Consider the following 14,494-nt stretch of genomic DNA (forward strand, 5'->3'; position numbering starts at 1 on the left):
TGAGGTAGATTTCATTATTACCCCAGTCTCCCACTTCCCAGGTGAGCAAGCAGAGGCACAGAATGGTCAAGTAACTTGCTTAGGGTTGCACAGCAAAGTAATGGTCAGACTCAAGATTTGAATCCCATTTCTTCCCAAGACAGGGGTTAAGAGCTGCTAGTGGACAGATGATGAATAATGTGAGTGCTTGGAAAGCTGGAGCTTCTTGCACTGTCAGCTGCTCTGAATCCAGAAGAGACTGAGACCCTCAAGCTATCATCTGCAGATTTGCTTCCTGGGGTCATGGCTGTGGAGATGGTGGTGGAAGGCTGGGAAGTGAGTCCTGGCTAAGGACACAGGAGGCCACGGAGCTCTTGGTGGCCATAACACCTGCCTTCCAGCAATATCACAGGCTCTAGTCTGTGTATTCTCCTGGCTCTGTGTCCTGAGGCCATGCCTCCCACCCTAATGTTGAACAGCAGGAAGCCTGGAACTGGAGAAAGACAGAGCTTACCCCTGAAGTTACTGGGTGAACCGCCCCAGTCTAGGTCAGCTGGTGGAATTGCTGGTCCCATGGCAGGTGGCCTTTCTTCCCCTGATGAAAGTCTCAGTGCTCTTTGCCTGGGTTAAATATGGTTACTTCTTCTCAAGCCCCCACACTTCTTTTCTGCTCTCTGGCCTTCTGCTTTACAACCAGCTTCCAGGCAGAGTACTGAAATGGTCTCTGAGACAGGGATCCTTAATCACGGTGCAGCCTGATGGCGCCTTGGGCTCATCCAGAACAGGCACCCCACACCTCTGGCCTCCTGCACCTCAGCTCAGGAAAGGAGAAAATTCCTCTTATCTTTTTGCTTTAGAGTTGAGGCTCTTGCCTCAGGGGATCACTGAAGAAGCCAGGACGGGCCCAAGAGACTCTGGCAATAGGTGACTCAGTTCAAGCAGTAAAAGCAAAAAAGGTATGCGTTGAATTTTGTCATGGCCACTGACCCCAGTGTGACCTGGGCCACAATAACCCCTGAACTGCAAAATGGCCCCATCTACTAATACGGCCATGGTAAGACTCAGCTTATAAGGCTCAGACAGAATGGATGTGAAGGCATTCCCAAAACTCTGAAGCGCTATACAAAGGAAGGTTCTAATAACATTGAAGTGACAAGCTCCCTCATGGCAACTTCTGGTACAGTTTCATAATTCACCTACGATGTGTACAAAGAATCTCCAGTCTAACTTGGCTAAGATTGGTGCCAGGCTTCATGGGGGTGAGATTCTACTGAGAGTCATGTGTTAACTCTACTGAATCAGGATGTTTCAGAGAGGAGGAAGTAGAGAGAGGCGGTAGGTGTAGCGGGGAAAACTGGGATCACAGGAGAGAGCTGGGTTTCGGTGTTGCTATATCCACTTATGACCTGAATGACCTTGGATAAGAATTACCCATTAGAGCAGAGCTGTGAGGACTTATCTGACAGTGCTTTATAAACTATCAAGTCAGATACAAATAGGATGTTTTCATGGCAAAAAATTTAGTCAGAGAACTTTATCTGCCTGAGGTCAAACAGTAAATTGGTGGTCAAATTTGGCCAAGATGGAATCTGTTAGTCCAGTGTTCTTTCTAGAAAAGAACTTCTAGGCACACAAATTCTTCCTGAACAATAGTAGTCCACACACATGAGGAAATTAATCCCCGTAGAGAGAATGGAAATTGAGTCCAAAAACCCATTAGAAAGTGCGATACTTGGGACTTCCTTGGTGGTCCAGTGGTTGAGACACCACGTTCCCAATGCAGGGGGCTCAGGTTCGATCCCTAGTCAGGGACCTATGATCCCGCATGCCGCACGGCAAGGCCAAAAAAAAAAAAACATTGAGAAAGTTTGGTACTTTAAGTACTAAGTGTTTCGAGGTCTGAGGAGACACGTTAATTGTATTTAATCCCATGAACATAACTCATATTCCCGTCAAACCTTCAGATACACAAAGCACTCACTCACAGGGCCACTGACCTCCCGGTTTGGCATCACTGAAGAGTGTTGGTAGAGACAGAGGGTCTTTGTAATTAACACATAACATCACAACAAAAGACATTTGTTTTATTTATTTATTTTTTAGCTCTCCAGTGGGAATTTGGCACAATAGATTTCTTGTGTGGCAGGGCTCATTAGGGCATGCAACAGTGCCCTCAGGCTGGCCTCCAGTGCCCCTTCCTGTCAGCTTTTGCATTGTTATTCCCTTGGCATTTATAAGGTAAAGGTGACTTGGCTTCTAATGAACTCTTGGTCACACATAATTGTCCATTTAGTGTGTGGCATTTTTAGCATTTAGCCAATTTAGAAACCCTAAAATCATAAAATACGATTGTTAAATTTTTTGAAAAAAAAAAGGTGTTTTATAAATTCCATCTGCCTAAGTTTTTACAGGTTGAGGATTTGGGAGTTTGGTTGTATCAGGCTCTGCTATCATTCTTTGCTTTTGTTTCTCAAAGGGGGAATAACAGACAGCATCATCTGTGCCTCACCGGACACCTGGAAGGGAAAGGACCTCCTTAAAATCCCTCACGAGCTGTACCAGCCCTGCCCTTTTCCTTCTCCAGACCTGGAGTCCTCACAGGTGCAGCAGCTAGGTGCTGCCCACCGGGCTGTACCCAGGCCCCCTGAGAGCCACAGCTCAGGGGAGCGAGACCACTGGGAGTGTGAGATCAAACCCAAGCCGAGGCCAGCCAATCTGCGCCACGCCGTGGCCACCATCATCATCACGGGGGTGGTATGTGGGATCGTGTGTCTCATGATGTTGGCGGCTGTCATTTATGGCTGCACCTATGCAGCTATTACCGCCCAGTACCATGCGGGACGCTTGGCTCAGATCAATGAGCCTGCGAAGACAGAAGGAAAAGAGCTGTTTGACAGCTCAATGGCCTGAGAGCTTTCATCTCAAATACGAATAATCATTATAGGCCAGAAGAAAGTTTCTGAGTAGGGCTGATGGTTCACTGTTACTGCCTCATTTTCTTTTTCCAAAAGGAAAAAAAAAAAAATGTGTCTGTAAAAAAAGACAGTATTCCTGGGAAGAAATTTATGTTGAGATTTTAAAAAAATACCATAATTGAAACAGAGATGATAACTTGTGCTCTGTGCCTGAGAAGTTATGACAATATTCTATGTGGGGAAGGCTGTCCACAGAGAAAGGGAAGATACATCTCTTTCAAGGTACTCTTCCCTGCATTAAGTTGCCTTTACAGGGCAGCAGAAATACAAACACGCGTGCCAGCATTCCTGGCAGCTTTGTGGTCCACTCGAAAACTGCCCAATTTTGAGTGCCTGGGAAGAAGTTGGCAACCTTACCCAATGGGCACTGAGTGCTTCTATAGTCCAAGTTCATGATAGACCGGTGATACTTTTAGATGTTAGGTATGTTATATATTTAGCAAAAGCGTCTGTTGGTTGGGAATTTTGTAGCTTGCCACAAGAGTCAGATTATATTTAATTTTCTAAATCAGAAAACCATTTGGGGCTTTCTAGGCCACAGAAGAAGAAGAGGGCTCCATGACTGGATAATGGGACTCAGGCCCAGGGTCTGGGGAAGTTTTCTGATGCAAGGGTAAATAACATATAAACAAACACAAAGAGGATGGGGTGGCGGAATTCGAGGCACTATTACCCAAAGGCCATATCCACCAGGCGATTGGAACCTTCCATTTATAACTCTCACAGCAGGAATGAATTTAGGGTGGGCTGAGAGCGAGATAATGGCTTATGTGTATCTGTATCTACGTACATAGTGTGCAGAGTGCATAGGCTTGTTCAACCACACCCACACATAAACATACTCAGAGCAATCAGTTTACCCACTAATGAAATGCAGCCGCGGCAGGGTGGAAGCCAGCAGCTGTTGACCACCACCCAGATTGTCTACTCAACACTCTGGGATAGGAAGTCAGAGGAAGTCTGAATAGAGTGGGAATTATCAAGAGGCTGGAGATACGTGGGAGCAGCCGTCCTGAACATTATTTAGGCTGGGGTTTAAAAAAATCAGGTGTGGCTTGCTTGACTCCACAGACACGGTCCTGAAGAGCTGCATGCAAAGGAAATTTTTGTAAATTGAATCATCATTTTAATGCAGTAGGGGATCTCGCTATTTAAAGGAACCTTTCATGGAATCTTTCTGTAATGGCAATAATTGGCTCCAGATTTATGTATTTTGTAAATTTGCATTTTCTCATGCTAGGATTTCTTAAAGTAGAATCTACCTGCTCTCTCTCTCTCTCATGATGTCCCATCTCATACTTAGTCACCTGTTAGTATTAAAATCATTTTACATAGAGGAGTTAAGGACTTGGCAAAAGCAAGGAACAGCAAATACAGGGCAAGCTGTCCCTCCAGAGGCCTTGACAGACATCATTAATCAATCCCAGCACTCCTCCCTGAGTCCTGATGCACCACAGATGCCTTCTTAAGACAGCACTGTAAGGCAACCAGAACTAATCAACTGGAATTGGTTCAAAGGATAAAACATATTTGTCATTCAGGGTACTGGCCCTATATTCACTCTTTCAGGCCATGTAAAAGTTGCTTGGATCCTAAATCAGCAGTCCATTCCATAAACTGACATGTGAATGGGCGGTCCATTCAGCCTGGAATACTGTTTCCCTGTCTGATGTGGCCAAAGCCTTGCTCAACAGTATAAAGAGGCCAAGGGAAAGACGGATGAACCTACCCTAGCCCACCCTGCAGGACACAGAGGCCATCTATACCTGCTCACAGTGCTTCACAACTAGTGTGGGCTGCCCACACCCACAAGTTAAAGATGGGCCATCTCTTTGGAGCAGCAATTTTGCTAAATGATTCTTCTGGGGGAAAAAGTATAAATTTGATGTTAATTTTTTCTGAGTATTAAAATAAACCTGGGTACGTTAAAGAGTAGTTTGAAAAATTAGCATGGATTTTAAGATCAAAAAGAGATTCCAGAGAAAGTCAGCTGCTGCATCAGCTCCATCCCAAGCCTGGTGCTTCCTTTCTTCTCTGCTTCGTGCACCACTTCAGTGGGCGAGTCTGAGCATCCAGTCTAAGGTTGTAGGGACTACTTTCCAGGTGGAAAAAAAATCTTTCTTTCCCTTTCCCTGGACCATGAGTCCTTGGCCAAGAAAGCACTATGAGAAAGGAAATCGAGAAGATCTTTTTATACATCGTCCTCATTTCACCAAATGTTTCTGGAGTTCGTACTACGTACCAGGCATGGTGAGAGGTGTTCTCGTGAACATTCATGTAATCTTGGCAACCATGCTGTGAGATACTTGAACAGATATTACATAAGCTGGGAACTACTGAGGCCAACCACAAGTGCCTCTTCTCATTGCTGTGATTTAAGACATGCAGTGCACTGTGCTCTGCCGGAGGCCTGGTGACTGTACAGGTCAATCCCGTCCCCCTGGCCACAGTGATTACATGACAGAGCTTCCAATGCACCGCTGAAAATCCTGAAAGTGGCTAGAATCCTCACTCCTCAACACCCACATCCTATTAGATTTCTAAGCACAGATGATAACTCAGGCAAACAGATTCCTGCTTTATGAGAAGTCTTTAAGGAGAATGACTAAAATGATGCCTTCATGTATTCAGATTTCTATCTTTTGCCTATAGTCACCAAAAAGAGCAGTTAACGATGAAAATAATTACCCTAAAATGTCAACAATTCTCTCAGCACAGAAAAATATAAATCAAATTGTTTAGATTAACAATTCAGCGTTATCATTTGTTAATACGAGAAATGAAATGTTTTCTCTGTTAAAAACATCACAGATGAAAGACCCAATTTGCAGGGTATTCTGTGAGAACCACAAATTATCTTTCACAACCACTACAGCTCATGAGGGGTAATTTGCAAACGCCTCATAGATTATTTTCAGCTGTTTATTGCTGCTGTCATATTTATAAATTCCCCTATAAAAATGCCCTTCCTTCAAAGAGTCATAGAGCCTTACTGAAGGAATACTGTGAACAAATATCACGTTTAGTGTTGATTGTTTCTGAGAAAATCATGTAAAATATAGTTTCTTCATTATATTTAACGGAACAGTATCACTATTTTTGCTTTGCCAGAGATCACAAATTCACAATAGCAGGACCCAACAGACATGAGGCATATAAAGAGGGCGTAGGAGGAATTTCTTCCACAGAGATCGTGGAGAAAGAAGACCTAGTGTCAAATCTATACCTGGAAAGCTTTTAAAATTAAGGCAAAAATCCTTGACCCTGTGGGAAAAATCTTGTGCTTCAGATGATAATATGCCCACAGACAACTGGGTATTTTATTTTTTCCTTACAAAAATGAAAGACTGAAAAGTGAATCATAGGATTGCCTCCTGAAGGTTCATGAAAATCAAATCTCATTACTCAAGTTTACCAAGTTACCCCAGAAATATCACACTCGTCTTAGATCCAAAATATCAAAGGAAGTGGCTCAATTTCTAAAATGATCTATCCATAGCACCCATTATCATAATTATACAACTGTTAGAAACCTATAACTTTCTATCACAGATCAGGAAATAACTGTTTTCACTTGGGTCAAACCCACCAGTGTATCCATTGCTAAATGCTATTAGACAGAAAACTACCAGCAAATGATACTAATGTCTGGCCTCAGAATCTTTTTTAATCTGTTTTCTAGGTACCTACTCCTGATCAACTGGAGTCGACTTATGAGACTAAACCTATCTGCTACCCTCATATAGTTCCATATTCTTATTTTACAAATAGCAATTGGAAGCATGGAAAAGGAAAGGAATTATCCCAAAGTCGCACAGATAATTAATTGCACACCTGATAAATGCAGTTTGCAGGAGCATGGGGTTAGAAAGTATAATACAACCCAACCCCTGCCATTCTTCATTCATTCTGGTGAACCACAATATGAAGACTATGGAATTATTATATTAATTATTTGGAAAAGAACAATTATAGTACCACCATCAACATTTATTGAACACCCAGTTTTGTGCCAGTTGTTTTCAGTGTAGTATTTTCATTTTCCTCTAAGTCTCAAATTAACCAAAAATGTGAGCATTTTACTGCCACATGACAGATGAAGATACATAATCATTGGGTTTGGGTCGCTTGTTCAAGGTCATATCATTAATTAGTGGAGTAGGAATTTGAATGAAGGATACATGGGTTTCTTCTTATGCTTCTATTACTTTTTAGTATATTCAATATTATCCATAATAAATGTTTTTAAAAAAAGAATGACTCCAAAGTTTTTAGACTGAATAACCAGATAACTAGAATGACTTAAATGTGGAATCGATTGCATTTGATGGGCCTATTTGAGAGGCAGGGACACTGAGTAGTCAAGGGAGAGAGGCTGGGCTTGGGAATCACCAGCTCATGAATGGTGTTTAAAGCTTGAGAGTGGACAGGAACCCTGAGGCCCTCCGACATGTACAATCAGGAGATGAACAAAGTCAGCAAAGGAGGCCTAGGAGGGTGGGAAGTGAGGTAGGCAAAGAATCAAGTAAAGAGGTTTGCAAGGAGAACGTGATCACCTTGGCCAAGTGCTGCTCACAGACCAAGAAAAATGAACATCCGAAGTTCAATTTTGGATTTGGTAATGTAGGAGCTACAGGTAACCCTGATGAAAAATGATTCCCTGTGGATGAAACCTGGTTGGAGTGGGTTCCAGAAAGCATGAAAGAGAGGAAGTGAGAAGAGCATAAAAAATGAGAAATAACACAAGTAAAATAATTTGATAACAAAAATAATTTTGGCTTAAAAAAACTGACTATATCAGCAAAAATCTGGAAGTTGACAGATGAAGGCTAGTGAAGTAAAAGCATATAAAATGCCCATGCACTATGTTTTCACTCTGAACTTCCTTTTTATGTTTTAAGACAAATGTACACTCCAGTCTGCCTGAGCCTGGTCATATATAATTTGGCCTTGAAGTAGGAATGACATTCAGACACTGATCTTGACCTCGTGCAGATCTTTTCACCCAGAATAGAACGTGGGAGCTCTTGGTGAGTGCAAACTGTGGGAGGCCATTGGAATAAAGAACCTTTGATCAGCACTGTCCCTTTCCCACCACAGACTGGCAAAAGCATTTTCCATGAGCAAGAGTCCACTGACTGACTGTCAAAGCATTTATGCTGCAGCCTCTGGTCATGGCCCCTCTTCCCAGGGAGGGGAAATGTACGTCAGCTCATTTATCCTCTCTGGCCCTTCACTTAGCCTGAGTCATATATATTCTAATCTTCACCGAGATCAAAATCCCACTAAGGTCACTAGGAGATTTGCCTGGATAAGGGTGGCTAAATAAATCCTCAAATCTCTCATGAGCCATGTTGGGGAAAAAAAAGTATCCCAGAAACTGTTTTCCACCAAAGCATGTGAGGGCATTTCCAATGTTCTAACAAGCATTATGCTGATTACACTGTTCAGAGGTTTATAAACTAAAGCAAAGATTAAGTAAATCACTCTCTTGACTGACAGGGAGAGCATATATTTTAGAAAGCTCAGGATCTTTGACTGGAATTTCTCTGTAACCACATATATAAAAACATTAGGCATAATGATGGATACCTTCTGATACAGGAAGCTCTGTCTTTAATATCTACTTACACAGCCTCTGATTTAAATATTCCCTTCATTTTCATAAGATAAAAAGATGGTGAAATAAGTGAGTGAACAAATTAGCATTTTAGGTGTTTTTTTTAAAAAAATGGACTGTGACATATTTTTATCTAAAGCAGGAGTTGGCAAACGTTTTCTGTAAAGAGTCAGGCAGTAAATATTTTTGGCTTTTTAGTCCATGTGCTCTCTATCCAACATTATTTACAAAAACAGCTGGTAGATATCTGACAAGGTACTTGTATCCAGCTTATAAAAAGAACTTATATCTCAACAACAAAAAGACAAATAACCTAATTATAGGCAAAAGATCTGAATAGACATTTCCCCAATGAAGATATGCAAGTAGCTGACAAGCACATGAGAAGATGCTCAGTGTAGTTAGTTATTAGGGAAATACAAATCACTTCACGCCTACTAGGAGGGCTAAAATAAAAAAGATAGACAATAGTAAGCATTGGTAAGCATGTGGAAAAATTGGAAGCCTCGTATGTTGCTGGTGAGATTGTAAAAAGGTGCTACCACTTTGGAAAACAGCTTGTCTGTTCTACAAAATATCAAACCTAGAGTTACCATATGACCCAACAATTCGATTCCAATTTCTACCCAGGTGAAATTAAGACATATCTGCACAAAAACTTGTACATGAATGTTCATATCAGCATTATTAATAATAGTTAAAAAGTGGGAACAACCCAAATGTCCATTAACTGATAAATGGATAAACAGGATGCTATACATACATACAATGGGATATCATTTGGCAGTTTAAAAAGCCAGAGTAGTGACTTCCCTCGTGGTCCACTGGTTAAGACCTCCCTTCCAATGCAGGGGGTGCGGGTTCGATCCCTGGTCAGAGATCCCACATGCTTCCCTCATGGCCAAATAAATAAATAAAATAGAATAAAAAAAAAAAAAAAGCCAGAGGACTGATCCTTGCTACAACATGGATGAATCTTGAAAACATTAAGCTCAGTGAAAGAAGCGAATCACAAAAGGCCACATGTTGTATGATTCCATTTATCTGCAATGCCCAGAATAGGCAAATCCACAGAGACAGAAAGTAGATTAGTGGGTTTCCTGGGGCTGGAAAGGGGAGTGGGATATCAAGAATGAAGGGGTGTGCGTGCGTGCGTGTGTGTGTGTGTGTGTGTGTGTATGGGTGGTTTTTGGGGGGGATGTTAAATTGTTCTAAAATTACATTGTAGAGATTGTTGCACAACCTGCAAAATACTAAAACCCAATAAACTGTACACTTGAAATAGTGAATTTAATAGTGTGTGAAATACATCTCAGTAAAACCCTAAAAGAAGGACACAGGTAGCATCCTAGATTTGCTCCTATGGGCTACAGCTTGTCAACCTCTGTTCTAAGGAATAAGTACATGAAAGTGTGAACTTCGAAGTTTTACTATGAAACATTTCAAGATACCATAACGACATTGCCTAGGTAAGTTTTTCACATAGGGGACGGCACATGGCAATAAGCATTGACTAATGAGAGGTGGTGGGTGTAACATACATCATTCTTACCAACGGTAACAGCAGCAATAATAATTTAGCAGCTAACCATTACTGAGCACTCAACTATAAGCATTCACTACGCACTTTATTTATATGAATTCAAAAGGAACCAGAGGGGTCCCCCCAAAGCCAGACTGAATCTGGGTGCAAGACATACTCCATTACTGGTTAATTCTTCTCCTTTTCTGTGGTGATGAAACAAATCTCTGTCTTTAAAAACTAGGCTGTTAGAAATCCAACCAAAGCACCAATCAACCTTGTTTTACAAATGTGAAAACTCAATCCCAGAGCAAGAGGGGAGAAATGGCCCTGTACTCACTCCTAAATCCTTGGCTTACATTAGGGTTAATGTCCAAATCCTACTATGACCTCAGAAAGAGGAGTCTTGCTGATACAGAACTCGAAAACCGGGTATAAGGACCTGTAACTCCAAAATTCTGTGGCTGATGGGGTGGAGAATGTGTTGGGGCTTTTGATAAGGTTTATAAAAGGACAGTGGCTCATGGGAGTGAGTGTCCTGGAGAGTTAGCACAGAGGATCCAGTTTCTCAAAACTCTGGGCTATTTTTATTTCTGGAGCAATGATCCTCAGTGTGCCCTGTCACTGGCTACCCGCACTATACAGAGCAGCTGTTCTATGGCCAACTCTAACTCAGATTCTGTTGCGGACTTGAAATACAGCATAATTGGTAGCTACATCACTAATCCATTTCTATGAAGTTTGCTGTTGTCATTCCTACAGGCCTTGACCTCCTTTTGTCCCTTCACGGCACCCACCAGTAAACTTAAAAAAGCAAATGTCAAATATATAAAAAGCCCCACCTCATAGCTGACATGTAGAGCAAAGACTTGCCTTGGGTTACAAACCTCCCCCTGGGGTATCTGCCCATCTGCCCATCAGCGGGGCATTTAGATCCTAGTAAATACCACCCAAACCTGAGAAACTCATTTGTGTCTCACAGAACCCATCTAGACACAACATGTATGGGGGATCTCATTCAAGATTCCCGGAATCTTGTTCCCTCTGCTTGGAATGCTCTTCCCACAGATCTTTGTATAATGGCTGTATCTCATCGTTCCGGTCTCTACTCATGTCACCTTCTCGGGGAGGCCTTCTCTGAGCCCCCATCTTCCCCCAATCTGGAGAAGCATTGCCTCTGTCATATGCAAGCATGAACATGAGTGTTCTTCCCTGCCTTTGCTACTCCCAACCACACTTCATTTTCTACAGAGCATTAGCCACTACCAGAAATTCCCTCTCCCTCCCTCTCTCCCTCCTTCCCACCTTTCTTCCTCCCATTCGTGCCACACTTGTCTGTTGTCTGTACCTCCCACACAAGTGGAGGCTCCCCTCCACTGGCAGCAACTTAGTCGGAATGGGTCTTCACTGGGCAGCTGCCACCCCAGCCTCAGGGTGGGGATGCCAACAGTGCCCTCTCACTGTATGAATCATCATCCCCTGACTCGCTCCAAAATGCCCTTTGGGGTGCTTGTTCTCAGCTGTATCCTCAGCATTAGGTACATAGTCGATGCCATATATATATATATATATATATATATATATATATATATATATATATATATTTATTTATTTATTTATTGAATTATTTAATTAGAAAATGAAGAAATGAAACATCTTTTTGTAAATGAGCCTATAAGGGAAAACACTGAATTTGAAAGCACCAAGAATTGAAGTTTGTCTGTCAGTTTAATCTAGCATTTCTCAATCTCACCTCTACTGACATTGTGGACTAGACAATCCTTTGCTGTTGGGGGGCTGTCCTGTGCCTTGTAGGATGTTTGGCAGCATCCCTGGCCTCTACCCACTGGATGCCAGTAGCTCCCCTCCTAACCAGTCATGACAATCAAAAATGTTTCCAGATGTTGTCAAATGTCTCCTGGGGGTCAAAACTGCTCCTGGTTGAGAACAACTAATCTAATCAGTAAGTATTAATTTCTGCTATGATAAAACATTCCCTTTGCTCAGATCTACAAACTAGAAGTTTATCCATGTAGAATTGACACATAATTCCTAAATACTAGTTAACTCATATACACCAAATATATGAAATCCCACCAAAGGAAAGTTGATAAGCTGAATATTTGCCTATAACATTTTGGCAACATTATTTACCCAATTCTAAGGAAAGCTGTATATTAAATAGTACACTCAGTTTAAACAGCATGTACCTGACAAAAGCTAATGGTCATTGATGTTAAGCAATCTCTTTCTTAATCATCTGGTTAAAATGAGATCCTTTGTCCTAATATCAAGCATCCCCCTTCATTACACTGCCCAGAATTATGCAAATGAGACCATTTAACCCACATTTTCCAATTTCCCCAAGTGAATGGATCTAATGTGGTATGTGTTCCCTGCAAAGGAATAGATCAGAGCCCCCCCAAATTTACTAGTAATCATTAAATTTTATACTTAAAACAGGTGAATTTTTGGTATGTAAATCATATCTCAATAAATCTGTTAAAAATATTAATTTCTATAACCAATGCCTATAATGCCTATAATGTCTGTTGCTGATCAGATTAGCTATTCTAAGCATCAGGTTAGATGCTTGGACCTCAGAAAAGACATCTGCTGATGCAGGGACAACTACTGGGCTAACACAGTTGCCATTAGGAATGGACACTAAACAGTTTTTCTACTCCTTAAAATATCCATATTGGTCTGTATCATTTTACTATGGTGTGGATTACAGTTTTAGCTGCTGAGTGACTCTCTTAGAGTTTGGTCAAGTACTGTGTTCCTATTGTTTGGTCAGTAAACTGTGCAAGTGTATGTACCTACAGAGAGCAAGTAAATACGAAACCCATCTTTCTCAAGTCACTTAGTCAGTATTTTGACATATTTACCACATCAGCCCTCACACTTGGCACTAGAAATAAAAAGGTAATTGGGATGGTCCTTGTCTCTGGAGAGTTTATAATTTATTCAAGAAATGAAACTAGAACATCTTAGAAGAGATTTTAGATTTTGATATGCTAAAATTTACATTTTAAAGCAAATGTAAATAATTCAGAATTTATTACCTAGTACTTAAAAAATTCAGTAATATGAACTTCTTATCAAAAACTGAGACTAAGTATTTTGTATTTGTCAGAGCGAGAGTCTAGAAGGAGAATACAGAAGGTCAGACAAACACCCCAAGGAGGGGAAGAAATTCCCTGCATGGTTATACCTTCCAACTTGGCTCAATTCCTCCCCTCAATGAATTTATTTTCTTCTCCAGGTCATTTCCACCCTAGCATGATGGAAACAGTGTCTATGACTCTTGTTCTATTGGGCCTGGTCTCTCCATTGAGAGTGGAGTGGAGAATTAACAACATGATCTAGGTAATTTATGGAACTCAAGTCAATAACAACTAAGTAAGGGCAAATAGGTTTCTGCAAGTTCAATTCAATTTATAGAAGCCTCACTGAGGGTCCAATATGCTCCAGGGACTCCATCGGGTTATGCTGTGAAGGACAGAAGATGAAAAGTACGAAGTCTTTAACCTCTAGGAGCTTCTAGATGACTGCTCAGCTTTTCAATTCACTTGTCCTGTGTAGACATAGCTTTAAAAATAGCTGCTCTTTTAAAGTTCTCTGGTGGGGAGGGACAGGGGGCTGTGGGAGGAACTGTCAATTACAGGGCCCGGTTATTATTCATTTGTATCTAGAGTGCTGGCAAAAGCACGAGGTCAGGAAATATTTATTGAATAAATGAGCAAATGAATGCATAGGTATACTGCCAACTTGAAGATAAAAATGGGCCACCTCAAATCCTAGCAATTTTATACTTCCACATATCCAGATATTTTCTTGTTTGTTTTCTCTTTTTATCCCCAAATCAACCCAGAGTAAGGTGAGAGAGATAATCATCCCAACCCTATTTTAGATAGAACTTCAGGGACCCAAGACCACACATTTAGCAAGTTATAGAGTAAGTGACAAACCTACGTGGACCTTACAGTCCCAGGCTTGCATCTCCAATAACAACAGAAAAATGGATTAGGGTCCTGACACACACAGCAGGTTCCAGGGCTCTGGAGAGACTTGGTGGGCCAAAGAGAAAGTCATACCACTTCTTCCTTTGCAGTGGGAAAGCAATGAAGCAAATTTAGCATGCTAGTGGCAGCTGGAGAGTTGGCAAGTTCCTCAAGAGAAGGACTGTAAGCAATGTCATAGGCCAAGAAGATGTATGGGGCCCATTTATGCACAGAGGCTGACGTATAAATGGAATCCGGCCCAGTCTGACTGACTGCCCTTTCTTCAAAGATGTCATTGACAGATGACTATCTAAATGTTTTTGTTTGGAAAAACAAGAAAAAAAGAGAGAGAGAAGAGAATAACACACACACACACACACACACACACACA

General features: G+C 41.4%; 1 protein-coding gene across 1 annotated transcript; it reads left to right on the forward strand.

Moving 5' to 3' along the window:
• Positions 1-2,455: 2,455 nt before the first annotated feature.
• LOC309817867 (leucine-rich repeat and transmembrane domain-containing protein 1-like) lies at positions 2,456-2,889 on the forward strand (the record flags this gene model as incomplete). The annotated part of the gene is made up of 1 exon (XM_082682141.1): positions 2,456-2,889. A coding segment is annotated over one exon (434 nt), but the record flags the coding sequence as incomplete, so codon positions are not given.
• Between the last annotated feature and the right edge of the window lie 11,605 nt (positions 2,890-14,494).

The sequence above is a fragment of the Grampus griseus genome (assembly GCF_964374135.1).
Source record: "Grampus griseus genome assembly, contig: HAP1_SCAFFOLD_1227, whole genome shotgun sequence".
NCBI classification, from domain to species: Eukaryota; Metazoa; Chordata; class Mammalia; order Artiodactyla; family Delphinidae; genus Grampus; species Grampus griseus.